At 39.6% G+C, this 26627-nt stretch overlaps 1 protein-coding gene across 2 annotated transcripts; it reads right to left on the bottom strand.

Annotated features, from left to right (window-relative positions):
• Positions 1-636: 636 nt before the first annotated feature.
• On the bottom strand, positions 637-25648 carry LOC131241338 (uncharacterized). Of its 2 annotated transcripts, XR_009168997.1 has the most exons (3): positions 24638-25648; positions 3858-3925; positions 1013-1151 (listed from the first exon to the last, which is right to left on the bottom strand). XR_009168997.1 is itself a non-coding variant. In XM_058240145.1 (2 exons), exons 1-2 carry the CDS (start codon positions 25436-25438, stop codon positions 939-941), a joined length of 1014 nt encoding a protein of 337 aa, XP_058096128.1. In that variant the 5' UTR covers positions 25439-25645; the 3' UTR covers positions 637-938. The 2 variants fall into 2 exon arrangements, 1 of the variants encoding a protein (XP_058096128.1); XM_058240145.1 differs by lacking the exon at positions 3858-3925 and having other exon boundaries at positions 637-1151; positions 24638-25645.
• Positions 25649-26627: the final 979 nt, after the last annotated feature.

Genomic DNA, 26627 nt, shown 5'->3' with positions numbered 1-26627 from the left:
AATGGTGCTTATTTGTCATATGAGGGCACGATTTTCACTGCAATGATAGCACAACTTCATGTGATGAGATCCACCTAGTCCATCAGGTCCGTTCACCTGTGTTTGGACCAGGGCCCAGAAATCAGGCAAATTCAAAACTCAGGTGGAGCACACCACGGGGAGTAGTTGAGTAGGGGACACCCACCACTAAAATCGTCCAAATTGTGTGTGGGTTTCACTGTGGGTATATATGCTATCCAATCTATTCATCTGGCATGCCCTACTAGGATGTAAGGATTCCCTAAAACTCTAGACATTCCAACACTCATGTTGGCCACACCAAGTGAATTTGGAGGTTTTAGGCGTTATTCATTCCTTTTGGTGTGGCACACCCAAGTATTGGATTGGACTGAATTTTAGGAATCCATGGTGAAAATGTGGCAGCACAGCGGATCTAATGCATCGTGTCCTCCCACACAGTGCTCAGGCAAGTCGTGTGCACTGTGCGACTACACGTAGCAAGGTGCCTTCAAAAAAGAATGCCATAAAAAAGAATACAAAGGGACTGAAGGGTAAAGTTGGAAAAATGAAGAAGAAAAAACTGTGTAGGACTGATTTCCTAAATAGAGATGTTTGCCAGAATCAAAACATAAGCATGGCAAGAGGAAGGGGGGCATTAGTCATTTTCCTTAAATTTAAACAGAACTGCCAGTCTCCAACTTCTATCCAAAACTGCACATCGCATAATTGACTCTCTCAGAAGGTACAACATTAAAAAGTCCCACCTAAATCAGCATTTCCTGAACGGTAGAAACACAACCTTCTACGATTTTTTTTTTTTTGAATCCCTACCAAAAGCATGGCATCTGTTATAGGGAAATATGAATGAATGTACTTGAGACATACATGGGATATGCTGTGAATCTGGCTAGAAATGCAGACCAATTGATTAGTGACATCTAGGGCTGGGGAAGTGATGAGTTTTCAGTACACTGATGGAGGAACCCTTTCATCGCCTCATATGTAGACCAGCATATTGCAGCTGCCGGAGCATGGAACAACACTCGTGGCTTCAAACCTTGCAATAAAGCTTGGGGTCCCTCTTTGGCAACTATCTTCTTAATAGCCATGCGAATGGAACTACTGCTGAATGTATCAGCACCGCATACTCCCTGTATTGAAACCACAATCTCGTTACAAGCAGGAAAACAAATTAATAAGCATGGTGCACTGGAGGCATACAGCCGAATCACATTAAAATGAATCTAAAAAAAACTTAAGCTAAAGGGACACCGGTTCAGCTGGAATATAAGGGCAGCTATTTCACTTGTGATCCCAGTAACGACCCAGAGTAACAACAATCAAACAGGACTGTTGTTCAACTATGTCAGTATCCATTTCTATTACTTTTGTCAATAAACTTGGAAACAAAAATCCACAAGGCTCATGATACCTTTTTGCCAAGTAATAGTTTTTAAGTCCAAACATGTGACATCAAGACTTAGGTATCTTAGCCAGATACAAGCATGGAGTACTATTACGATTACAAGGATTGGAGCCCAGATGCTAGGGTGAAAATGGATATAAAGGCACTCGAAGAGCTGTTTTTTTGTTCAGTCATCTGAGAATGACATGCAAAGTGATCCTCTTCACCAACATTGCATACTAGTTCCCAACAAATGTATTCGGGCTTCCTTCCCTTGTTTTAACTCTTGCCATGTATTAAAGATAATTTCTAGATCAAATTTAAAAACTCAACTTCAACTTGATAAGAGCCAACTCTAAGTTGACTTCAGACTCATTAAGTACTCAATCAACTCAGGCAATCTTTCCAAGATGTTTGTCTAAATAAGCTTTGAACTTCTATAAATCTTTAAAAGGAGAAGTGCAACAGCAAACTGTCAATCAGGTGTTCAGACAAATTCAAATCTAATAATTGTTTAACTAGGTACTGGTGATAGGTCACATCTGCAAGAATCATAACTTAATTAGTGAGCTATCAACAACAAGCATATCGGGATACAGACCACAGAAGAAAACAAATCAAACAACAAATTGCATTGGCTTTCTGCTTTCCAACTTTCAGTTACAGAAAAGGAACAGAGTACTCAAGTATTATAGTATCAACCAAGTGTAATGTGCCTACTTAAGTTTTCTTTGAAAGATGATGCAATTAATAGGGCCGAAGGCCAAAAGAAAGAAAGAATATATAAACTACATTTTTGGATCGGGCTAAGTCTTGGGCCGTAGGGCTTTCATGAGGTGACTCATCTAGTGGGCCGCTCGGATTGCATATACACATCATGTGAGATGAGTTCTCAAAAAGTGCTCATGAGTTCTTGTGAGAACCGGTTCTTAGGTGAGCATTACTCATATAGTGAAATGCTCACCTGGGAACAATTATCACGAGAACTCGAGCACCTTTTGATACATGATGTGAGCACAAAATCTGAATGGTCCACTAGATGAATCACCTCATGAAACCCTCAAGGCCAAAAAGTTAGCCTGATCCAGAAATCTGGTGGGCCATAGCAAAGTGAGAGGGAATTCCCTCCCTTGATTTGCCTCTTACTTCGCTATGGCCCACTAGATTTTTGGATCGGGCTAAGTTTTGGGTTGTAGGGGTTTCATGAGGTGACTCATCTAGTGGACTGTTTGGATTGCATATACACATCATGTGAGATGAGTTCTCAAAAAGTGCTCATGAGAACCGGTTCCCAAGTGAGCATTACTCTCTCTCTCTCTCTCTCTCTCTCTCTCTCTCTCTATATATATATATATATATATATATATATATATATAAAGACCAGGGATCAAGTGCCCATGTGGTGTGGTGTGGGTGGGTGTGTGAGTGTGGATGTGTGCGTAAAAAAAAAGGCAACAAAGAGGAAAGAAAAAACAACTAAAGAGGAAGTTTCCTCACCTACCATTTTTGGCCTACTAAAATGGCCTAGCGCTTAGGGTGGCAATCAAGGTATTCTGTAACGGTAATGGTGGCCGTAACAGCCACCACCATTACCATTTACGATACGGGGCATAATGGTTGTTATGGCCCTGTAACGGCCGTTACAGTTTCTCTTTTTTATTTTTTTATTTATTGAAAAAACCCCCAAAAAACACGTATTTGCCCTGTAATGTTGATTAAAAAGTATGAAAAACCTATATATGTCCCATAATAGACCATTATGGGGCGACTATGGCCTTTATAGGGGATGTAATGTGCTGTTAACGGCAATGATGGGTCTTTTTTTTTTTCCATAATGGTTGTTACGCCTGTTATTTATTAAATGGGCATAAAATCCAGGTCCATGACCAACTAATGACCTGAAATGAAATGACAAGTTCAGCCGATGAGCAGATTCATAAGCCCTGGCCTGGACTGACCCAACACATTAAAATATATATTTTTTGCATTGGGATGGCAGAAAACCAAAGATCTTTGCGAGGTTCCATACATCCCTACCACTAATACATCCCTACCACTAAAGCAAGTGCAAGGTTCCTATATATTACTAATTTCTTTAGATATAAATAGCATATGGAGTGGGTTGGATTGGGCTAATGTCAACAAAAGCCCAACCCCCAAATGGGCCACCTTTACTGACTTGAACCCAACCCAAAACCATATAAACTAAACTCAAGCCAGCTTTCAAGTGGGTATGGTTGGACTCAACCATCTCCAACTCCACTAGCACAACCCCCACCTAGTGGGTGAATCTCACATCAAATGGGCCAGCTCACAAAGTAGTTGAGATCAAGCTTGCATAGACAGCCCCATCATTTGCAAGCATGCATCAATCCTTTTTTTTTTTTGTACAAAATCATCTGAGCACCTAAAGTTCAAAATAAATAAATAAATAAATAATCTGAGCACCTACTTGTCAAGTAGAGGTTGCTGATGAGTAACCAACTCGTAGCTGCTTATAACAAGAGCCTAGGCCGCCTTCTTCAAGATATACAAGGAAGAAACATCAAAGATATGGCCACTAGCAGACATCACCAAAGGAATGAAGCACTTCGGTTTTTGTTTTTTTATTAGGATTTAGAATGTTCTAGTTATTTTGTTTTTTATTAGGATTTAGAATGTTTCTAAAAGTTGGAAGTTTGACATCAATTTAGAAGCCTACTTTGCGGTGTTATAGTTTTCTAGAAAGTTTTACTTTGATAGTAAATGGGCGATTCTGTGTTTTTTTTTTTTTCCTTTTAGAAAATTAAGGTTTTAATGTTTAATATGAATTTCTACTTTATAGGTTTATAGGTTCTCTTGTGACTCTTTAATCTTCATTTTGGCAAAAGTTTAACAACTAGCTGCCCACCTTAAGTCAACCCTCCTTTACCTGGGCTAGGGAGCCACTCGCAAATCACAACTAGGCAGAGTATGATATCTTGTATTCTCTAAATATTTGAGGCTAATTTCTAGGTCACTGAAATTTCTACCGCTATAATAAATTGTTCTCTCTTTTCATAGGAGTTTCTACGGATGAGATTATGGAACCAATTGAAGGATTCATATCTTGACCCCCAAGTAAGAGTCATCATCACTGCATTTCATCTAGAGGTGTCAACGGGCCGGACCTTGGGTAGGTTTCGGCATGCATTTTGAACTGTTTCGGGCCGGGCAACCCTATTCAAAATTCTGATTTTCAGGCCCAAGCCTGGCCCATTGACACCCCTAATTTCGTCTGTCTATTCTATTTCCTTCAGGAGTCGTCCATAAAGTTGATCTCATTTTTTAGTTGCAGCCTGAGTTAACTGATAGGTGCGAGGGATAGAACAAAGCTTTTCTGATAGTCAGACATGTTCTACCATGTTGGGAGTACTAGACATCTATTCTATTTCCTTCAGGAGTCATCCACAAAGTTGATCTCATTTTTCGTTGCAGGCTGAGTTAACTGATAGGTCCGAGCGATAGAACAAAGCTTTTCTGATAGTCAGACATGTTCCACCATGTTGGGAGTACTAGCGACCCATTGGAGGCACGATCCAGGGATAGAACAAAGCTTTTCTGATAGCCAGACATGTTCTACCATGTGTGTGTGTATGTGCGCGTGTGTGTGGGTGTGGGTGTGGGTGAGAGCAATGAAACTCATGGACTGATGGAAATAACAGTCAGTAATGATGCTTGCCAGTGGAAGTGAGGGCTAGAAAATGGCTCAACCATCTGCCTAACCGTCCTTTCTTATTCTGCCAATTCTTCTCTGACTTGCAACTTTTGTCGATTTTGTAAGTTCTATGATTTTACACCAGACTGTAGCCAATATCAAAGAGTCAGACCATTCTAATCTAGCTTTGCATCATCCATACATTGTCACCATATCCAAGGTTCTATAACTCTTATCTTCAGGTGAGTGTGTTAGATACCCTAATTTTGCATCCTGCTGAGTATATTTTGAAGAAATGCCTAGAGTATGCTGTTCCTTTGTTTTAACTGAGAAAATGGTCCTTGATAGATTGGAACGGATGAAGAAGCTTCATGTAGCCAACCCCGATTAGTTGCAACAAGGCTTAGATGATGATAATGATGCTTAGAGTATGCCATTCTGTTACATTTAAAGATTGATGGACAAATGTTCCAATGTCTTTTATCTCCTTGCTTTCATATCCTTTGCATGCATATAGGTCCTTCCACACTCATGCATCATACAGAATATATAATGTTTCCATCTCTCTTTCCACTATTTTGCATAGTATTAGAGCTCATCATTTCCTATCCTACTTCTCCAAATTTTCTTATTTCTTCTTTTCTTTCTCCTGTTGTCCCTTATACCTTATCTTGCTTGTGCTGAAAATTTCTTAAGAAACATAAGGTTTCTTTTTTGTTTCTTTTGTGTGCTCGCCTTTTGTAATGGTCTGCGTGTGCATAGGGAAATGAAGATATTGACTTCGTGAATGATATCACCTATGTGATTGTTGCAAATGTTTGGGCTGTTTGTCCATGTTGGATGCTATGTTCGCGACTATATTTCTTCGCAGCCAATTAGAAGTAGTGAACATGTCAGTTGATTCATTTGTCTGAGGTGACATGTGCATTGTGTGAAGTGTTCAAGCGTGGCACTCATCGATTGTTCTAGGTCAGCCTGCATTTGTGCTTGTGAAGTATTTTTATTTCATTTGTTATGGAGATAAAAAGTAACCCCAAATCTGGCCTTGTAAGCCCATCTGATTTTTAGAGGTCTAGATAATCTGTTAAGTTAAATGGGGCCAATTACTTACAGGGCTCTTCCTTGGTTTCAGTGGTTGATGTTCCTATGGGTGGGGCCCTATTTACTTGCTCAAAATAATCAAGATTGTCCTGGAATGTCCAGGATGAAAACATTTATAGTGTCAAGTGATTGGGTTTCTAATTGTCCATGTGTTCTTCAATCAGAGGCACCTAAATTCACTTCTTATCACTACCATAATTCTAGATATTGTTATGGAATCATGGGGGTCTGAAGCCATTTCAATTAGAACTGAGGTAGCTAGAAGAACTGGGATTCATAGATAATGGTATGATGGGCTTCTTAAAGGCCCATAAGGAAAGCCAATCATCAGCTAGTGTTGAAATTGAAGCTTCTCAAATTCATAATAAAAAAAATGGAAGAGATCCAATTTTGGGAAATTGTTAAGGATAGAATTCTAGAGATCTGACCAATTGATAAAGAGGAAGAAACCAGAGAACTATAGGAAGAAGAAAAGTCCAAACATCATACTCTTAGGGGTCATTTGGATACCTATAAGTTTGTTAGTTGTAACTTGTGAAGGGTTTACAGGCAACTCACTTACAGGTGGTATTTGGACTGGAAATTCACCAGTGAGTTATAACTTACAGGCTGTAAGTCACAGCTTTTCAGTGCATTTGAAATCTTGAGAAAAAGAAGTGATTTCACTTGCCGGTAAACAACTTACTACTGAAACTCACTTTCACGTGTAAGTAACTTGTTTACAATTTAAAGAGTTATAAGCATAAAAAATGGTCCCTTAAAGAAGAATTTAAAATAAAATTTAGGAACGAAATCAGAAGCAACATCCACAACAAAATGGGTGGAGGAAAAAAACAAATATTTTTCATGGTGTAGCTATGGCTAGAAAAAGAAATACGTCAATTCAGTCTATTCTGGTGTATGGCTAGATGGCGGATGATTGTGAAGATCTACACGGCGGGCAATTGGAGGCCTAAATTGAACCACCTCTAGTTTGGTACGATTTCTGATGAAAATTGTGACATCTTCAAAAGAAACATTTTCATAAAAGGTTCCTTTGGTGATACTTGATCTCGGAACGGAAAGGTTGGAACCCAAGTCCAAATGGTTTCCCCATGGCATTCCTTCCAGATTTTTCTTTTTTGGGAAAAATTAAAAAGATCTGTTGGAGTTCCTAATAGAATTTTATGATAGCAGCAAAGAGGGGAAAGAACTGTTGGGATAAAATATTTCCAATCCATCTTATCAGTGGCCCTTGTAAAATTCTTGCGAAGATTCCTTCTAGAATGGCTCAAGTCTTGACGAAGGTTACTCCTTTCTCCTAAGGGGCATTTGTAGCATATCGTCAAATCCTCGATGGTGCTTTTGTTGCCCATGATTTCCAACACAACTATGGAAAGGCGGAGGCAATGTATTACTTAACGGTATCAGCTGGCATATTAGCTAGCTTGCTGGCTGATGATACGAGGCAGGTCTTGTAACAACCTTTGTTTTTGAGAAAAATCTAAAAAATTATTGGTAAAATTCTAAAAAATGTAAGGATCCCAAACATGCAAATTTTCTTTTTTCTTTTTGGAGATGTATTTGATGTGTAACAGTGTTTTCATATACAATTGTATAAGAGCTTATGCAATTGCATATGCCATTTTGGACCAGTGGACCACATATGCCATGGTGGCATATGCAGTCGCTTAGAGAAGTATGCGACCGCATAAGCTGTAGTTATGTAGTTATGCCATCGCGTACAGAATATGCAATGGCAAAAGCCTCCCAATAGATAGATTTCTGACCGTTGGGATTTTCCCCTTCATTTTCTCTCACCACCCTATTTTCACAACTCTCTCTCTTTCTCTCTCTCTCTAATACTCTCAGTCTCTGCAGTCTGTTAACTCTCATACTCTCTTTCACACTCTATTACTCTCATTCTCTTAAAATGACATTAATAACATTTATACATTGTTTTTTCACATTTTTTTTAAAAGTGTATGTATTCATTGAGCAGTTGTTAGTTGACCTGACATAGTCCAATAGTCTAATAAAACTATATATATATATATATAATTCTCTTCATTTATTATTATTATTTTTCATTTTTCCTTGATTTTTTCATTTTCTTTTTTCTTTTTGCTTTTTCAAAAAGGAAAATTTGTTTGCGGGGTTGTGCTATCGCATTAGCGCACAACCTCGTTGGGTACACGGGATTACTTATGCCTAATGTTGTCAAATCGTATATGCCATAGCATACTCGCATATGCAATCGTATATTACTCTGTTTTTTTTTTTTGGAAAAAATTTAAAAATGTAAAAAGGAAAAATTGTAAAGAAACCTAAAAATTTATGAAAATCTATGCCTAATTACTACAAGTGATTGGATTGGGTTCTTTTACCTATTTCATTGTAGTTTGAGTGTTTCAAACTATTACACCATTTATAAAATAAGCTATATATTTAATTACTTATATTATATTTACATGGAATTAAACAAAACAATCAACAAGTACTAAGAAAGAATTAATCATTAAAAACTAATGCAGAGGGCATTTTCAAACCGGGCACTAGTGGGGTTGCCTGTGGGATGCAGGGGAACACTTGGGGTGGGCGGCCCGTGTGAAGCGGAACCCATGTGAAGTGGGGCCCACGAGGGGGGTTCGGTCGATATCCTAACCTATGGGATGTGGGGCCTGGGCTATGAGATAAAGGAATTGATTCGCCATGCTCTATCAGTTCGAGCTTTTAAAGCAAGTGGTTAATTAACTAGCTATGCAATAATCAATTAGTCAAATCATCTTAATTGCATTCTAGTGCAAGGGCATTTTCACACTAGGCTCTAGTGGGGTTGCTTGTGGGATGCAAGGGCACACTCGGAGTGGGCGGCCTGTGTGAGGTGGGTGGCTCGTGTGAAGCGGAACCAATGTGAAGTGGGGCCCACGAGGGGGGGTTCAATTTGTAAGTTACAAGTTACAACTTAATTTACAAATACAATTTACAATTAAAAAAACACAAAACACAAGCATGAGTTACAAGGTTACAAGTTTCAACTTATTGATTGACTTATAAATTTAAAATATAAATATGATGTTTGGATACATAGATTCAATAGTCATTTTTTTATTTTATTTTTATTTTTTTTATACCGTTGGGACCTATATGTGATCGCATATGGAGTATGCCAACGCATACTTGTCGCATAAAAAGGTATGCCATGGCATACTATCCTGAATCACATATGCCATCCTTCTGGAAAAAAAATAATGGCATACGCGATCACAAATGAAACAATGCTTATGCCATTTGACTATTCACATATGCGATCGCACATGACAACAATACTTATGCCATTTGACAACATTGGGTGTAATGAGCCATCTTTGGTAAGAATGCTATTTTTCGATCGATGTTAGCTTGGCCTACTAATGGTTAATCAAATAGGCCCTAGTCAAACACATATAAAGAATTATTTGGCGTCACATAAAAAGAATGGAAAAATAGGGAAAAAAAAGTGATGGTTTACCCATTCTTTCGATATTTCCTAAAATGGTCCACTTTGCTTCAAATTTTTTTTTTGGAAGGAAAAATGAGAATTTTATTAAAGACCCACTGACAATAGCCAACGAGAAAAGAATACACAGGGTGCAAAAGCCCCGAGGAGAACAAACAGAAAAAAAACCAAAGTTGCTAATAATCGAGGTTCTTTAAAAGGGAGGCCCACTAAAAAATGACATTCGCATTTGCAATCACTACCTCATCTGAGAATGAGATGTTAGTAAAACAATGCCTATTTCTCTTGACCCACTGAGCGCACCAAATAGCCAGGAGGGTCTATGCCAAAGGCCCCCTTCCTTTATACCCAAACCTCCTCCGTGCCACACCCATAGGAGGTCCCTAATGTTGCTTGGTATAGCCCATGACAAGTTGAAGGAAGAGGGGAAATGAGACCACACCTTAGACATGAAAAGACAAAAGATGAAGAGATGATCAATTGACTCTGCTGCTTGCTTACAAAGATGACATCTGTTCGAAATGGCCATAGATCACTTTTGCAAGCTGTCAATCGTCGAGACTTTCTTCCTTCCCACTAACCATGTGAAAGTTACGACTTTGGGGGGATGCCATAGAACCAAAAGTGTTAGGCATGATCACCGTCGACACCCATTGGGAAAGGGCGGGTAATCTTATATAAAGAGCTCACCAAGAACTACCTGAAACTATGAGCTTTTCAAACCATTTCATCATCACCATCGGGCAGGAAAACATAGCAAAGCCGGTCCGAAAGAGAGAAAAACTCTTCCATTTTCGAGTCCATCAAGTCCCTTCTACAAGGAGTCCAACATGCTATGGGATCCCTAGCTGAAGATCAATCCGCCGCTTTAATGTCTACTGAAGGTGCTAACTGAGCTAAATTAGGAAAGAATTGGGATAGGGCTAAATTGTTGCATCACATGTCTTCCCAAAATCTAACTTTAGACCCATCACCAATGGAGAAGGGTATGCCTTTCTTGAACTCTGACTTGAGTGAAATGATCGACTTCCAAGTGTTTGAAGCCTTGTAGAGAGAGGTTTCCTTAGCCTCCCAACCCCTCGGCTGTAATCTGTAATTGGAAGCAATGATTTTCCTTCAGAAGTTCCCATCCTCCGTACCAGAACACCAAATCCATTTCCCAAGAAGAGCATGATTCATGCTGAAGAGATCCCTAAGACCAGCCCTTCAGACTTCTTCCCACTTCAAAAGATGGAATTTGTTGCCTTCTTTTTTCTTTTTCCTTTTTTGAAGGTAACATAGGCTGGGACCAGTGTTCGCATTGTCGACGAATTGTCGATAATATCGCCGATAATATCGGTGTCGCTAGACTAGCGGCACCGAAACCCCCATTTTTCATTTCTCTCTGGATTATCGGCGAAATATCGGTGATATCTTCGATAATTTTGGATTTTTTCCGACAAAATAGGTAAAAAGCGAAAAAAATCAAAAAAAAAAAAAACATTTGATTTCGGTAATACCTGGTTGATGGTTGATCGGAACTCGGAAGAAAAGAATCTCGTGGGTAGAAATCGACAGCGCTCGTCTCGTGTGACTCACAAATACATGATTGCGCAAAAAATCAGGGATTGCGGCGAAAAATCAGGGATTTCGGCGAAAAATTAGGGATTGCGGGAGATTGTTTGAAACCCTCGGTCGAAAATTGCCCTCTTCGCCGAAAACCCTCTTCGCAGATGAAATGTGGGATTTTTTTTTTTTTTCCTTTTATGCTTCAGAACTACGGAAGCAAACCAGCGCATGGTGCGCTTCAGCGTACCGAGTAAACTTTCTGGGCCCACCGTGAATGTATGTGATTTATCCACGTCGTCCATTCATTTTTCTAGTTCATTTTAGGGGTAATCCCAAAATTAAAGCATATCCACAGCTCCAGTGGACCACACCATAAGAAACAATGAGAATAATGATTTTCACCGTTGAAACCTTCTTAGGCCCCCACAGTGATGTTTATTTGTCATCAAACCTTTTTTTAAATATAAAAAGGGATGGATGAAGGGTTAAGATAAATATCAGCTTGATTCAAAATTTCTATGGCCACCAAGAATTTTTTAATGATATGCGTTCAATTCACACAGTTTCCTGTGGTGTGGTCCATTGAAGATTTGAATGTGGTTCATTTTTCGGATCACGCACTAAAATAAGCCTTCATATATGATGGACGGTGCAGATGTAAGGTACATACTTCATAAGGGGTCCCACAGTTAGGGATCCACCAGAAGTGGATTGGCTGCTGTACCTCACACCAGCTATATAGCTGCTGTAGGTACGTGTCGTGCGAAGACGAGCACTGACGCTCCTCGAGCTCCGAGTTGTACGAACGGTTCAAAGGAGATCAAAGTTACATCGGCCCCACAGTGATGTATTTATTATATCTACACCGTTCATCTGTTTTTAGAGTTTATTTTCGAGCATTATCCAAAAAATGAATCATATCCAAAGATTATATGGACCACACCATAGATAGCAGCGGAGATAATGATTTTCACTGTTAAACAATTTGTAGGGCCCACCATAACGTTTATTTTGCATCCAATCTGTTCATAAAAACACAAATATATGAATGAAGAAGAAAAACAATTTTCATATTGATCCAAAACTTCTGTGACCCCAAAAAGGGGTTTCAATGGTAAACGTTCAATCCCCCACTGGTTTTTGCAGTGTGGTCCACTTGATAGTTATATCTGTCTTAGTTTTTTGTGTAAAGGCTTAAGACGAGCTCTTCAGATGGATGAACAGTTTGGATATAACACATACCTCTTGATCAAACCCACATAACTTGATGACGTCAGTGTGAGATACACCAGCCAATCCGCTTCCGGACTGCGCCAGAACGGGAGTGAATTGCGTACTGAGTAAACTCAGTGGGCCCATTGTAATTGTGAATTTGATCCACTCAGTCCATCCGTTTTATTAGATGATTTTAAGGCACAAGCTAGAAAAATGAAGCATATCCAAAGCTTGGGTGGACCACACCGCATGAAATTGTGTGAATTGAATGCTTACCATTGAAAAATTCTTGGGGCCACAAAAGTTTTGTATCAACCTGATATTTCTGTTTTTTATTCATCCATGTCCCTGTGATCTTATGAATAGTTTGGATGACAAATAAACATCACTGGACCCTATGAAGATTCAATGGTGGAAATTATTATTACCACTGTTTCATATGGTGTGGTCAACTTGAAACTTAGATAAATTTATTTGGTTATTATTAGAATAATTTATTATGGAAATGTATGCTTTTTTGGGCCCCATTAAATGAAAACTTATTATTTAATACATTTGTTTTTACAAAATTTTAATTTCTAAATATGCAAATATGTGTATTAGGCATTTCCTGAAGTTTCATTAAAAAATTTCACCGTTATCTCCATGTTTTCGCATTTTTCTCCGAATTTCCGGTTATTGGCGATAATGATATTATATCTTTATCTCTGGCCAGCGAAACTTGTAGCTATACCGACAACTCGAACACTGGCTGGGACAATGGAATTTGTTGCCTTCTTCCAAGCCCCTCCCCAAAAAATCCCTCCTTAGCTTTTCCAATCTTTTTCGGACCAAAGATGGACATAAAGAGAAACATAAAGTGGCATGTTAGAAAAAGCCACTTTAATTAGACTTAACCTCCCCCTAAAGGAGAGATACCGCCCTTCCACTTTAACATTCTTCTCTTAATTCTCTCGACCACCTAGTCCCAAAAATGCTTAGTGGGTCTCCTGAAGCATAAAGGAAGCCCCAGATAAGACGAGGGGAGGGATCCAACCTTGCATTCGAAGATCGAAGCCAAAAAGGAAATCTCATCTTGAGATAAGTGAATGCCCAAAATCTCACTCTTACCCATGTTCAGTGATCGAAATATCGATACTATCGGCCGATATTATCGGTATCGCACCACTGCGAGACGAAACTCCTCCGATAACCCCCGGAAGATACCAAAAATCCAAAACTTCAGATATCGCACGATTTTATCGTCGATATCTGCGATACATCGTCGATATTGCCGATATTATCGGTATCGCAGTCCAACGATACGAAACTCGTCGGAAGAAAGTAAGAAATTTTTTTGTTGTGCGTAAATGTTATGAAAAAATCGGAAAAAAAATGGGGAAACTTTCAAGAGGGTGGATTTCCGTACCTGTAGAGGAGATTTCCCTGATTGGAAGCCGCATTTGGTGGGCCATTCGAATCGAAGCTCACCATTCGTAGGTTAGGGTAAAGAAAATCTCCGATTCCTTTTTTTTTCTTTCTTTGAATAGATTTTTGCTTGAAAATGGAAGTGATTTTGGAAGAAAATCTGAAAAAAATCAGAGAAATCCGGAGATTTGGGGAGAGAATTTCGGGGTTTTAGCGTTCCGGAAGGCCGGAACCCTCTTTCCGGAACCTCTCTGCAATTAAAAAAAAAATGGCTTTCGAGCCGTTTTTTATTGGGCTAAACGCCCGCGCATGAAGTTTCTGCGTTGGGATGATAGGTGGGGCCCACCGTGTTGTTTGTTAGAAATCCGCCATGTCCATCTGTTTTGCGAGCTCATTTTAAGACATGTGACTGAAAATGAGGTTGATCAAAAGCTCAGGTGGGCCACACAAGAGGAAACAATAGGGATTCGGTGAGACCGTTGAAACATTTTTATGGCCACAACAGTTTAATATCAGGATAATTTTTTCGTGTTTTCACTTCATCCCAATGGGAATGACCTTGTAAAGGGTTTGGATGTCATATAAACATCAAGGTGGAGCCCAGGAAAGTTTCAACAGTAGGAAACTCTTTTCCCAGTTTCCCTCTCGTATGGCCCACTTGATTTTTGGATCTACCTTATTTTCAGTCGCATATCCTAATATGAGCTTGCAGAATGGATGGACGGGGTGGAGTTCTGAAAAACATCACAGTGGGCCCCATCTAAGCATCCCAGCGCAGGAACTTGCAAAAGCCTTTCGCAAGAAGAGGCATCCTCACCCACGCATCTAGGCACGTGCGCACCTTTGCACACCTGTCATGTGCCTCCAATCTGAACGGTCCATGTGATGCGGCATCTCATGAAACTTACAAGGACCAATTTTCACCTTGATATAAAACTTTGGTAGGCCATAGCAAAGAAAGATGTAAATCAAGGGAGTAAATTGTTTTCTTTTTCCATGGCCAACCAAAGTTTTGGATTAAAGTAAAAGTTGGGACATAGGGGTTTCATGGGGTACTGAATCACGTGGACCGTTCAGATTTTGGAATAGTATCACTTATGATGAATTATCAGAAAGTTCTCATGATAACTCGTGCGCAACTGAGCATTTTGGTTGGCAGGAAATCCACTTCCGGCATGGATTGGGAGCTAGAGACGGATGGCGGTCCTGTCAGGGGCTCTATATGGCCCACCATGATATATGTGTTTTATCTACACCATCCATCCATTTTTATAGGTCATTTTAGTGCATGATCCCAAAGTGTAGCCAGATATGTGGACACCAAAGAAAACAGTGGTTTCAATGGTGGCATCTTTATTCCCACTGTTTTGTCCTGATGTGGTCCACTTGATCTCTGGATCTACCCCATTTTTTGGCTTATGCTTTAAAATTATCCAAAAAAATGAATGGACAGCATGGATACAATGGATGGTGCCCACACAATCTGCCTCTTTTTTTGTGCCAAGACCAATAAAAAAGTAAAGATGTGTGTATTATAAAAATAATAATAATAATAATAAAGTACATTCAAGTATCGAGTGAACCATGCTAAAGGAAAAAGTGGTGATTGACTATTAATAGGCCACGAAAGTTTTGGATCAACCGTATATTTGTTTTTTCCTTTCATCCAGCTCATGTGAACTTATGAACATAGTGGATGGTAATTAACACTACAAAAACATTAAGGTGAGCAGTAAGAAGGTTTTAATGGTAGGGACTTCAATCAATAATCTTTCTTATAGCATGGTCCACTAGATAATTGGATCTGCTTCATTTTTGGGATTGTACCGTAGATTAAGGTGGCAAAATAGACGGACCGTGTGGATATACATGTCTTAATATATTTATAAATGTTATGCATTATATTTGAATATAGTTGCCTTAGTTCAATCAGACAACGCAAACTTAAGATCCTATACAAAGGAAACATATTGTGTGCACTTGTTTTTAAGATGTTGTGATTTAAAAGTGTGTGTTAATATCTTTTTTAAGAATACCTGAAGTTTCATTGAAAAATTCAATCATTTTTCCAATGTTTCCCAAAAAGTGCGATAAATTATGCGATACAAATGATATATCCCATGCGATAACCGATATGTATATGTATCCCAAGGGTGCGATACATTGTGCGATACCGATATTTCGAACACTGCCCATGTTAACCTTCAAGCTGGAGACCGCCTTACAACACGATAATCTTGTGCAAGTTGTTCATTGTGGAAGGATTGACATCACAAAATATAATGGTATCGTCAGCAAACTGAAGATGAGAGATAGGCTTTCCCATCTTGGACACCTGAAACCCACTTATGAGTTTGGTCTCTGGACTTCTGGCTAATATCCAACTAAAAGCTTCCACTACAATCAAGAATAAGAAAGGAGAAAGCGGATTGCCTTGACAAAGACTACCCCTAGAAGGTTTGAAGAAACCTTTCGAAAATCCATTAACAAGCACCGAAAACGCCGCGGATCCAATGCATGTCTGGATCCAATTTCTCCACTTATCACTGCATCCCATCCTCTTCCATAAGTAGTCGATGAAATCCCATTCAATGTGATCATACGCCTTCTTGATATATAGCTTGAAGATTATCCCCACATTCTTTTCTTTGAATTTGGAATCTAAGCACTCATGGGCCATTAGAGCATTGTCCATGATTTGACGACTTCCCACAAAAGCCCCTTGGTTGTCTGAAATAACATCATCAATAACCTCACGGAAACAAAGCAAGAATTTTAGCTATAATCTTGTATGGGCTTCCAATGAGACTAATAGGATGATAATCTTTTAGGTTCTTTACTCCAACTTTAAGGATAATAGCAATGAATGATGTGCCATAAGCCAAATGGAGGCGACAATTGACCAAGAAATCCTTGATGAAAATAAACACATCACTTCTAACAACATTCCAAAAGACTTAGAAGAGGGCTGCGGGGAATCTATCCGTGCCCAGGGCTTTTATATCTATCCAAATTGTCCATTGCCTCCTTGACTTTAGATTCAGATACCTGCCTTTCCAGAAACTCAACTTTTACCTCCAACAAATTGTCGAAATGAAGGTAGTCTAGTTGAGGTCAAATCCATGGATCCTTCGAAAGAGAATTCTCATAAAAACCAACTATAGCCCCACAAACTTGCGACTTCTCTTCAAATTGTTCTCCGTCCACCATGATCAAAGATATTTTGTTGTTCCTTGCTCTTGCCGAAGCTAAGTTGTAGAAAAAACGCATGTTTTTATCTCCTTTAACCATAGGGCCCTAGATCGCTGACGCCATTTAATTTCATCCTCCTTAAGATGCTTAGAATGTTCCAACAACAATTCACTATGCCTTGTTTTATACTCTTTAAAAAGGCCAGACCCTTCTTCCTTAATGTTGAGGGAGTGAAGTTGATGCAGGGAAGGGCGTGTAGCAAAGAAGAACAGGATTACCATCTCCCTCGAGTAGTCAAAACCTTGAATCCACAAGGTAGTTCTTGGATCCACAAGAAATAATAAGAAAGAAAACTAATTCGAAATTACCCAAAATGACAAAAAAATAATCTCCCAAAAGAATAAAATTTCGAAAATAGATAACGTCAAATAAACCTTACGGAGCATTCCCGAGGATATTACAAGCAACTTTTAAAATGATGGAAATCCTAAAATTGCAGGAAGAAGGAGATACAATGAAAACAAAAATTTCTAAACGTAGTAATTTTTTCCTCAAGACAAGTGTTTCTTGCGAAACGGACATCCATGAACTACCATAGGTTTTGCGTTTTGTGAAAATGCCTGAATCCGAAGTTACGACTGTTTTATGGTCAACACTTTAAATGATGATTTCTCTATATCCGGAATGAATCTCTTTGAACCAGACACGCTTGGGACCCAATTACATCATGCCCTACGTAGTACTGGGTACAGTTTTGACAGATTACTTACCGCTTTCGTTTGGGCTTTTTTTTAAAAAGGTCCAGTCGTGCTAAGAATGCATTTGTGGCATGTCCTACATCAGTCCCCTTCACTTGGAAAGAACTCATTGTCGAGTTATTCAATGGACTCGACTCATGATACTGATACAAGTCTGTTACATTGAAAGTCCGTGCGATCTCCATGCCCTCAGGAAGATCAACAACATAGGCATTATCATTGATTTTCCTGAGTATCGGAATAGTGTCAATCTTCTTATTCCTCAGCTTATTATATGTCTCTATCGGAAATCTCTCCTTGCGTAGGTGAACTAACATGTTATAACCTACTTCAAACACCTTCTAGCGCCAATGTTTATCAACATCTTCTTTATACTTGGCGTTAGACTCCCATAACTTCTTTGGAATGTTTGTGGGTTCTACTTCTTTCCTTTTTACGACCAATGCATAAATCTCCCTCGTCTCCTTAGATTCTTTAATGACATCCCGTATAGTAAAGAAAGATCGCCCCTCCACTTTAGAAGCCTTGGTTTGGTTCTCCGTTCTCATAAGGGCAAGGATAATATTTCTTCCATCTTTAACAAAAACAAATATATTATGCTAGCCTCTATGCATGGCATCAACATCACACTACCATGGTCGACCAAGTAACATGTGACAAGCTTCCATATTAGCCACGTCACATATTACTTCGTCCTCATAATATTTACCAATGGAGAAGGGAATATGACATTATTCAGTTACCTTTCTTTTGTTGGCGTTCTTTGATCTATCCAATCATGTAGGGTGCTTTTCTATTTTTAGTCGCAACTTTTCCACCATAATCTTCGACATGATATTCTCACTGCTCCCGCCATATATGATTAGATCACAAAGCTTTTGGTTCACGTTGCACTTTGTTCGAAAGATGTTGTGCTGCTATGGATCTATTTACTTCTTCGGTGTGTACAATAGCTTCCTCATGATCAGAGTTGTGGCTTGCAATTCACCATTATAACGTGGTGGCTTGTGATTTGTCACTGGTGTCGCATCACGAACATGATAATCGCAAGCTCCTTCGCCGATCTCAAGTTGCTCATCATTACGAATATGGTTTGTCCTAAGGCTTTTGTCAAACGTTCAATCATCGCCTAGCTGATTACTTTTTAAAAGCGCGTGCAAGAAAGAGAAGGCGCTCCTATTTCATACTTTAGATATGCCTTACCATTGAACTAGTCCTTGAATGGCTTGCAGATTATCTCGCTGGAAAGCTTCAAATGTCGTTGTTGTCATAAAATCGTCCCTTAGAACACCGTCCACGGGGTTGTTGCCTGAATCATTGTTAGACGTCCTCGAATCAAGGAAAAGCCTCGCTCTAATACCAACTGACACAAGGAAGAGCATCTAATAAAGAAGAAGATCGTTGTTTTCCTCAAGTAGTGAAAACCGTAAATCCACAAGGTAGTACTTGAATCCACAAAAAATAATAAGAAAGAAAACTCGAATATTTTATTGTATAATGATTTAAGATTTCTCAATTACATCACTTATATGGAAGACCCAAAACCCTAATTCAAAATTACTCAAAATGGAAAAAAAATCTCTCATAAGACTTTGCCAAAAATAGGAATGTCAAATAAATCTTACTGAAACATTCTCAACATCATTTACAAGCAACTCCGAAAAAGACAAAAATCTTAAATCTGCAAGAATAAGGAGATATAATGAAAACAAAAATGTCTAAAAATAGTAAATTTTCCTAAAATCACAATTTTAAACCGCAAATTGAGTGTTTCTCATAAAACAGATGTTTGCAACCTGCCATGCAGGTTGGTTGACCTCGGAACCACTATTACATAAAGATTGATAGGTTTTGCAATTCATGACGATGCTCGGATCAAAAGTTACAATTGTTTTACGGTCAAAACTCAAACAACAATTTCTCTATATCTGGAATGAATCTCTTCGAACCGGACACGCCGGGGACCTAGTTACATCCAGTGTTCGAATTATCTTCAATATTATCGAAATATCTCCGATGTTATCTTTATCTCCAGCTCAGGGATAACAATAACACTGGTAGCGATACCGATAACGCTGGTAGTACTAGAAATTTCAAGTATTAGCAATGTATCGTTAAGTATCGCCAATGTATCAATATCGCTAATGTGATCGCCAATATTTTCAACTATGCAAATTCTAGGTGTCGCTTGTATTGCCAATGTATCACCAATATTTTCGACTATGTAAATTCTTGGTAATGCTTGTATCATAAGTATATCGATGATATTTCACTAATATCGCTAATGTATTGATATCATCAAAAATTTGTTTATTTGAAAAAAAATTATTTCAAATTTTTTTTTTCATGGTCACATAGTTACATGTAGTGTTCAATTTGTCATTGATAACATTGATAATATCTCGATATTATTGATATCACAACATGTGCAATACTGAGACCACAATCTTTCGTTTCCTTTCCAATTGTTGATGATTTCTTGATGAAATATCATGTGTTGTTGATACTTTGCAATATCGATTAATGTTTGGATGGAAAGTTGGATGGTTAAATAGGCCGGATAGGATGGTTGGACTGATTTCTTACAACAACACATGCTTTTAAGGCCCCATTAAATGGAAACATGTTATGTATGCATTCTTTTTGCATTTTTTTTTTTTTTTAATTTCTAAATATGCAAATATATACATTTTAATATCGCCTGAAGTTTCATTGAAAATTCCACCGTTTTCCCCATGTTTCCCTGCATTTTCGGTTATTGTCAATATTATCGACGATATTGATGTTCTATCCGTATCCCTAGCCAACGAAACTTGTAGCGATACCGATACTTCGAACACTGGTTACGTCATGCCCTACTAGGTCTAGTTCTGACGAACTACTTCCGTTTTCATTTGGGGCTTCTTTTGGTCCAACCATGTTAAGAATGCATATGTGGAATGTCCTACATCAGAAGCTCATCTAGGATACCCGTGATTTCAGCCTCACTTTCCCCTAAACTTCCTCGTGCTAAGTATTCGGCTTACCTTTTAGGACTTTTAACTTAAAATGTAGCTTAGAGCCAAAACCGTTGGCGAGTTGAAATGAGTTCCACCATTCCCTTACTAGACCATAGAAACCGTCCACCAAAAGCCATGGTAATTCGAACCTGAAAGGTTTAGGGTCCCAGCTTTTAGTCACTACTTTGAGGACAATTGGTCCATATGATTTGATTTGGGTGTGGGGAGACCCCTAAGCTGAATCAAAGGAAATCTACCCAACCACTTAGGCGAGACATGACCAAATTACTCTATTTGTTGGTCCATGTAAATTTAGCCCCTAGCATAGGAATATTGATCATATTATACCTCTCAGTCCAAATCGGCAAACACCTACATACTTGTGGAAATACGAGGTCTTGATGATTTCTCATATGTGAAGCGAGTAACATTGAAGTCCCCTCCTATACACCACGGAAGAGACTGCTTCGAAGGGATGACCTATAACTCATCCCAGAATCTGGATTTGATAGTAGCTTTACATGGCCTGTAAACTACAAAGTAAAGCCGACTGAAACTAGGCAAAACATAAGAGAAGACCACTGAGGTTGAAAATTCACCACACCAGCTGCCTTCTTTTCTCCAGATACTCGAGTTCTGAGCAACCAAAATTCCCCATGCTGTTCCCATCGTGTCTAAAGAAATAGAATCCTTATGATTAGAGCCCCAAACCTTGTCTAGAAGCTTGTTACTGATAGAAAAGAGCTTGGTTTCCTAAATAGTGATAATCTGGGCTTTCGACTTCTTACACATCTCTTTAACTTGGAGTCGCTTTTCTTTGCTTCCCAAACCTTGGACATTCCATCTTAAAATATTCATCGAGAAAATGATCTCGCCCATAGCATTTGAAAATCGGCTATGTAATGGTCATTATGGCCGTTATGTAACGGTAACTGTCTTAACCATTATAGATGGGGCCAAAACAACCATTGTAAAAAAGACGAGCCGCAACGGCCCCGTAATAGACCGTAACGATCCAGAAACATGTTTTTTTTTTTTTCAAAAATAAAAAATAAAAAGGGGGTTGTAATGGCCATTACTACCCATATTATAACAGTAATGGTGGTGGCTGTTATGACCACCACTATTGTTATGGAACACCTTGATCTTGCCTTTCTGCACCTCATAAGGCCACCCAATCACAAAATTAACCGAGGTTTTTAGGGGTAGTAACTCTTTCTGAACTGTAGGAGTTTGTCGAAGAGTTCTTCTTGTAGCCGCATTGCCCTGATGTTCGGTGAATTGAATTAAAGCCATTGCAACCTTGTCTCGAACCTGGGAAGACATACCTAAATTTCTTCCCACCTCGTTGATCACCTCGTTTTCCGACAGAACCTAGAGGGAAGGAGCAATATCTTCTGATCTATCTATCTCTAGGTACCGAGCCTCATCTCAGACTTGGTTATCAAACCTCTCAACCGTGATTTGGAGGGGCATGATGTCCAACGTCTATAAGAAGTCTCCCATCGCATTTGGACTCCCTTCGAAATGAACTTCGATTTTGACTAGTGCTGACTTGTCAATTTTGGCTCGAGAGTCATAGGGTCTAGCATCGATTCCTTCTCCAAAGCCATCTTTGCCAACTGGTCTTGCACTTCGCTTTAGTTCATTGAATCCCAATCAAGTTTTACAATATTAATCCTCAAAATACACCTAGATTTATCTTTCACACCAAAAAAACAGAAATCTAGTTTAAAATGATTTTCTGAGCTTCCTTCATGATTGATATGAATAAAGAAGTGGAAAAATGAGAGAAGAAACTTTCATAATGAGCTCTTTATGGTCTAATAAGCCTACAACGGCTTTATCAGGCCCATAATAGTGTTGATACGAGTGTATTGACATCTATCAGCCAATACAACACATTTTTTCAGAACGGATAGTTTCACCCCTGTAAGTGACTGTTTCATTTATGTAACGGCCAATACCATGGCAGAAATCGTCAACAAGCTTGATTTGGAAAAAGCCTTTGACATGGTTGATTGTAATTTCTTAGGATATATGCTTAGAAGGATTAGGTTTGGAGTTTGGTGGAGCGGCCAGATCAAGGAGCATGTGGCCTCAACTTCATTCTCTATATCCTCATCAATGGCATCCAAAAAGTTTTTTTTTTTTTTTTCAAGGCTACAAAGTGTTGTGGCAAGGGGATTTCTTGTCTCCTTTTCTATTTGCTAAGTTGGTTGAGGCATTGCATGGGGTGATTTCCAAAGGAATTGAGGGAGGGATAGTCCAAGGGTTTGTTATAGGGGAAATTGTTTCCAAACATCGACTCTCTAGTTTGTTGATGACACACCATCTCTTCATAATCCAAGGAGTGAGTATATTTTGCACTTGAAGATGATCTTGAGATGACAAGAGGTTGTTTGGGACAAGATAAATTCACACCAAGATGAAGTTTTGGGAGTTACAATGGTGGAGATGGATGTTTCCAGGACTGGGGCATAAAGCTATTCCATTCCCTACCATGTATTCATGCCTTTATCACTAGAAAGCCTTCTAAAGAATTATGGGATCCGGTAGTTGAAAGAGTAGAAAGGAGACTATTAGTACGGAATAGTATCTATCTTTTGGAAGAAGAATCACGTTGATAATGTCTGCCCATGCTAACATGCCAGTCTACAACATGTCTCAATGCCCACTGACTATTGTTTCATTCCTTAAAACTCCTTTATCCATTGAATCAGAGGAACCACTTTTGAAACAGACATCAAGTTATCTCACACTGATGCGATTTGTGCCTTCAAGTGGAAGGGATGGTTAGCGATCTCCTTTTTCATTGCCCCTTTCTCAAGGAGTTTGGATATCATTCTACGGCCAGTTGGAGTTCTCTGTCGGGGTGTTAAGAAACTCCTGGAGGCTTGTAATCTTGGCTTTAATACAACAAGAGGCAAAATTCTATGGAAACTTGCTCTCTCAGCGGTTTGGTTGTGGTCCAAGGTGTTTTTGCTGGCCCTATTGGAGTTATGGATTCTAATTTAGCAAAGGTCTGGGATCTTCTTTGGAATTGGTCCAGATGAACACACCTTCTCTAACAGAAGGATATTCCACAAATGCAATCCGATGGGTCTCCTCTAATGGATAATATCCTTGGAGGTTCTCGTGATGGGCAGAAGAGATTAGAGAAAAGAAAGGAACTATCATAAATCCATTCTTTCATGACCATAAAGAAATGAATGCTATTGCTGATGATCTAGCCAGGAAAGGGGCTCATCTTGTGAATCTTGCAATTGGGGATTTTCTCCCCTCCTATAGTAATTTTTCTTCTTCATTTAATAAATTTACTCTATTCTTCAAAAAGAAGAAGAATGAAGGCCCAACAGCCATGCCAGGAGTTCAGATTGACAAATTTTAGCACAAGTGCATCATCCATATTACGTTGGCTCTTCATGAGATACTTGATTCCCATTACCTGAGAAAATCATTTTCCATCATTCCTGCTTAACACTTTTTACAACAGAAATTCGAGTGCATAGATTTCATTCTCATTATTCTATGAAGCAATCCACTACAACATCCTATATGGAGCAATATGATTCAAGTGAATAGATTTCATTCTCATTGCTCTATTAAGCAATCCCCTATTATGAGAAATTCTTTTAGACACAATAAAAGTTTATCAAAAACCCCCTATGAGGTAAAAAGATACAAAAAAAACAAGATCCATCTAGGCAATGGACAGAGTCCCCTATACAAAGAAAGGATCTATGGACCCTATCCTTTACCTCCCTCCCTCCCTCTATCGGTCTGACAAACCAATACAGAGGAAATTCAAAGATAGATAGCTACAACTGAAGACGAGCTAGAATGGTGACTTCATACCTGGCACTGCAACCTCGTTTTGACAACATCCAATGGAGTCGTCACGGCACTGGCAAGAGTTCCTGCAACACCTCCTGCAGTGATGTGGACCAGAAGTTGCTCTTCGTCAGCGTTACCAGGAGAGATCCCACCCAGGACCTTCTTGGCTGCCTCGTAGGTGGAAAAATGCACGGCCGTGAATGGTGCATTCATCACAACAGTCGTGCGATATGAAGCATAAAAGGCCCTCAGCCCCTCCTCCCTGAGCATCGTCATGATGCAATCTCTCACACCACCATAAGGGCTCTGGCGGAGCTGCAGCCGCTGCTTGACAACGTCCATAGGGGTGAGGACGGCATCACTGGCGGTAGTGGCGATGACACCGGACGCAGCATGAACAAGAGGGTGGTGGCCCGGGCGGTTGCCACCAAGCTTCTCCTTGCAGGTCTCGTAGACGGAGAAGTAGACAGCGTGAGCAGGGCCAGCGCCAAGTCCCATGGCGCCGATTCCGCGGTAGAGACCCAAAGGGCCCTCAGAGCGCATGATGGAAAGGAGGAAGCGAGAGACAGGGGCAGAGGGAGATGAGGAAGCGGAGGAGGCGCTGACCATTTGCATGCGGGTCTTGAGGGTGTCGACGGGGAACATGGCCATGTGTTCAACCATACCGGCAATGGAGCCGGCGGCCATGAATTGGAAGAAGCTGAGACCATCTCGAAGATGGGGGTCATCACGGGCGGTTTCAGAAGGGAAAGGGGAAGATGGAAGTGCTTCGAGAACAGGATGATTTTGGAGTTGGGAAGCAATGGCAGGGGTTCCAGCCATTGTATTAGTAGCAGCAACACTGCAAGAGGTTAAGGGCCATATACGAACGACTTTTTTTTTTCTACTTTGCCTACTACAACCCTAAACCTAACCCCATAGGAGAGAGCAGAAGAAGAAGAAGAAGAAGAGGAGATCTTTCGTTCGACCCGGCTTTCTATCGGGAAGACGTTCCTCCACCGCACTCCTTTTGACTCGTAGAAAGTAGAAATAAGAGACCCATGTATTGTATTGTATTGTATTGTATTCCATCAGAGCCGCTCCTCTTGTGAGTCCCACTGCTTAGATGCCATGTTTCAATAGTTAGGCTCGTCTCATTATCAGGTGGGCCACACACCGACAACATATATGGAAATGTTGCTGTTGGTTGATTTTTCTCAACAGTTCATTTGTTTGATAGGCGACATATTTTTAATAAACCATGCCTACTAAGTGGGGATCTTCTTACCAAGGGCTCCCATTTCATACAAGTGTGCCTTATGCCTCATGTGAGACCAGTGCAGATCAGTTCAGAGGGAAGAAAAAAAGCATAGTAGAAAAAGTGTGGCCCACACGGCAAGGCTAATAAACAGTAAAATTAGATTTATTTATTTCAATTGTAACTTGTAGATATGAATACATAATATTGTCGAAAGATCAACCGGTAGTAAGCAAAACTTTAAAATTTTTTAGTACAAGTTAAGAGAGGAGGAGTTCCCACTCCCTGAGCTACAAACAAGTGGAGAAATTTGGCAAACAGGCTGCTAAGGATGAATCCATCTTCACATTCTTAACTCAGTACAATAACATCCCATCTTGTCTATTTCTCCAGCTTATTAACTCCAGCTTAAAAATTAGGGCTGTCAACCACCCGTCTTGGGGTTGGCTTCAGCCCGGATTTGAACTGTCTGGGCGAGCCTGATGGGCTGGGCTTTTTCAAAATTTTGATTTGTCTGGCCCAAGCTCTGCTCATTGACTGCCCTATTAAAAATATTTAGAGAAAATGAAATGGCTACTCCCACATTTTCCAATTGCACAAGTTTGCAAAATATTGGCTGTTCATTAGGTGGGCCTATTGGATGTATGGCCGAAAAAATCAGTGCAGAGAGGGAGACAGAGAGAAGCTGATGCATTTGTTTGATGGAATGGGATTGGAACCATTTGTTTTTCAGGGTTGAATCAATGTGATTACCTAATTCTCTTCTAGAAGGCT

Source organism: Magnolia sinica, chromosome 3 (genome assembly GCF_029962835.1).
Source record: "Magnolia sinica isolate HGM2019 chromosome 3, MsV1, whole genome shotgun sequence".
Lineage (NCBI taxonomy): Eukaryota > Viridiplantae > Streptophyta > Magnoliopsida > Magnoliales > Magnoliaceae > Magnolia > Magnolia sinica.
The sequence above is the reverse complement of the archived record's forward strand: the minus strand, read 5'-3'. Positions and strand labels throughout refer to the sequence as shown.